The 2,500-nt window shown below is 36.8% G+C and overlaps 1 protein-coding gene across 2 annotated transcripts in view; it reads left to right on the top strand.

The window, feature by feature from the left end:
• Positions 1-293: 293 nt before the first annotated feature.
• LOC138038011 (sushi, von Willebrand factor type A, EGF and pentraxin domain-containing protein 1-like) overlaps positions 294-2,500 on the top strand; it is a 30,494-nt gene continuing 28,287 nt past the window's right edge. Inside the window, exon 1 of one of the 2 annotated variants that reach the window (XM_068883838.1) lies at positions 294-477. In XM_068883838.1, the coding sequence (XP_068739939.1) occupies positions 405-477 (73 nt within the window). In that variant the 5' untranslated portion in view covers positions 294-404. The remainder of the gene's footprint in view (positions 478-2,500) is intronic. The other variant, XM_068883846.1, reaches the window with a different exon arrangement.

The raw sequence follows: 2,500 nt of genomic DNA, 5'->3' as shown, positions 1-2,500 counted from the left end.
TTCTCAAATCGATCGCTTGAGATGCATAAACTGACTTATTTTACCAGTTTTCATTTCTGCGTAATGTTTACTTTTTATAAAGTTGCCATGGCATTCAACAAACAAGCATTGCTATAAAACAGTTTCAAATTGCAGAAACAGCCGTCAACCTGGGATAAAATCAACAATCAACAAGCATTGGTAAACAAGAAAGCCGTAAACCTGTTTCAAATTACGAGAACAGTAGGCTCCATTGGCTAAATTCTGGAAAGCAATTTCATATTTTTATTAACAATAATGGTCCTCATTTGGAACCGACAATTACCACCTGCACATCTCTGGTGAAATATTTCAGGGCCGTCTAACTTTAAGGCATTCTGCACCTGTTATAAATGCGACTGTGTTAAAATTTAAAGGAAGTCACCATGGGTTCTTCCATCCATTTTGTTATCTTCTCAGCCCTTTTTTTCTTTGACGTGTTATCTGTTGGCCAGGATGGTGAGCTTTTACTTTTTTGTTAAGTATCCTTGTCTTGTATAAAAGGAAAGTAAAGTAACTTTATTTAAGTGTCTAGTCATTCTAGCGCTGGAACAAAAATTGGGGACACTTTAAACTGAAATGTAAAATTATTGTTTTTCCTCTATTACGGTTTTAAAGAAAAAATATATCAAGCGAAAACAGTAGTTAATGCTGATTACAGGGGCGTAGCTTAAGTAAGAAGTATATAGGAAATAACAAGATAGAATTGTGCTAGAATGCAGATTGCTAACCAAGAAGATAAACCGGTTTCAAAACGTTTGATCTGATTCCTTGTGAACCTCAATAGTCCGTTAAATATTTAAGCATATGCGTCACAATAACAGCCTTTATAAGGCTTTCACTTGTCTTTAAGGACGTTCGCGCGAAAATTTCTAAAATTGATTTTTTCCTGCATATTTTACCATTGAAAGATGATGAGTTAGTGATGTCAGAAATGTCAGAAATGTAAAAAAAAATGGAGTTCACTGACTTCGTTTTGGAGAGAACTTGCCCGGAAGAACAGTCACCCTAAACCTGAGAAAATCCGGGTTCTTTAGCGAATAAGGCCACAGTGTCTGTAAGCCCAAAAGTATTGCAATTACATCTTTGAAGTAAAATGTTCTCTACCAAACATTGTTTAAGTGGACCCATCAAGTGAATTTAGTTTACTGCTGAGGTTCATTAAAGAACAAGTTCGCATTTAGCGACCATAGTTTCATGCGCCTTGCAGCCGCAAGATGGCAGGATTCCATGTCCCAAGGACAGAAATCTTTACTTTTTTTTTAACTTCCCACATTGATTTTATGTTCATTTTTGGATAATGTGGAGATAAATACTGGGCTGCCAGTATGGCAAACCCAGTCGGGATCTGCGTTTCATTGGTTTGTTTTTGCTGTTGTTTTTTCTCTTTTTTTTCCGTGTCGGTAAAAGTCTTGCCTGTCACTCCCCTGCTAAGTGGTGTCTTTGTGCATAGAGCCTTCTACTCGTATTTTCTTAGGATAGAGAGGGTAGTGGAAATGCGTAGATTTCTCTGGTGGACACAGTAGAATGATAAACTTAACCGGCAATGGCGTCGAAAGTCATGTTTACGCGAATGGCGTTTTAGTGGATCTTTAAACAAAATATACCCTTATGAAGCTCAATAATGGCAAGTCATTTGGATACTGAACAAGACAGGCGGTGGAATCTTAAAAGAGACGAGTAATGGAATTCGACAACAATCTGTCGCCCGTCGAGACGAAGTCAAAGTGAGCTGCATTTCTAAGATTTTACCAAGTGTGCTGTTATGTAGAACACTGAAACCAAATGGAAAGTTCTCTGGTAACTTATGGGTTCAACAAAGACAGAGAACGAATTGAACACCTTAAGTGGATCTGTGATCAACTCTGCACAGTCTTCAGGTAAAAAAAAAATTGGAAATGTGACAGCCAAGAATTATTTGAAAGAAAGCTTGTCGTCTATTTTGTGCTTCATTATTCAAGGAAAAGGTTCTTCATGGAAACGGTTTGATCCTGAAATTTTAGTTTGTTGTAATATTGCGCATATTTGACACGATTGAGTTTTTTCTCTTCACGCACGTAATGAAATAGGAAGGGGTTTTTGCCTCTAATAGCAAATATGTTGTTTTCAAAAAATTGTTCGCTGGAAAAGGTGGCCTTTATGAATTCATCATGTTTTATGATATGCGAGCTTAACTGGATAGTTTTTATGGCAATAGTAAAGCATTTTCTTGTTATTCAAGGAAAAGGTTCTTCAGGAAAGGGTTTGAACCTGAAGTACATGGTAATTTGACATGATTGAGTTTCTTGTCTTCACGCACGCAATGAAATAGGAAGAGGTTTTCGCCTCTAAGAGCAAATATGTTGTTTGTTTCAAAAATTTGTTCGCTGGAAAAGGTGGCCTTTATGAATTCATCATGTTTTATAATACGCGAGCTTAACTGGATAGTTTTTATGACAATAGTAAAGCACTTTCGTGTCAAAATGAGGTTAGCGTTTTCTGT

This window comes from Montipora capricornis, chromosome 1 (genome assembly GCF_036669925.1).
Source record: "Montipora capricornis isolate CH-2021 chromosome 1, ASM3666992v2, whole genome shotgun sequence".
NCBI classification, from domain to species: domain Eukaryota; kingdom Metazoa; phylum Cnidaria; class Anthozoa; order Scleractinia; family Acroporidae; genus Montipora; species Montipora capricornis.
This window is presented reverse-complemented; position numbering and strand designations above follow the sequence as displayed.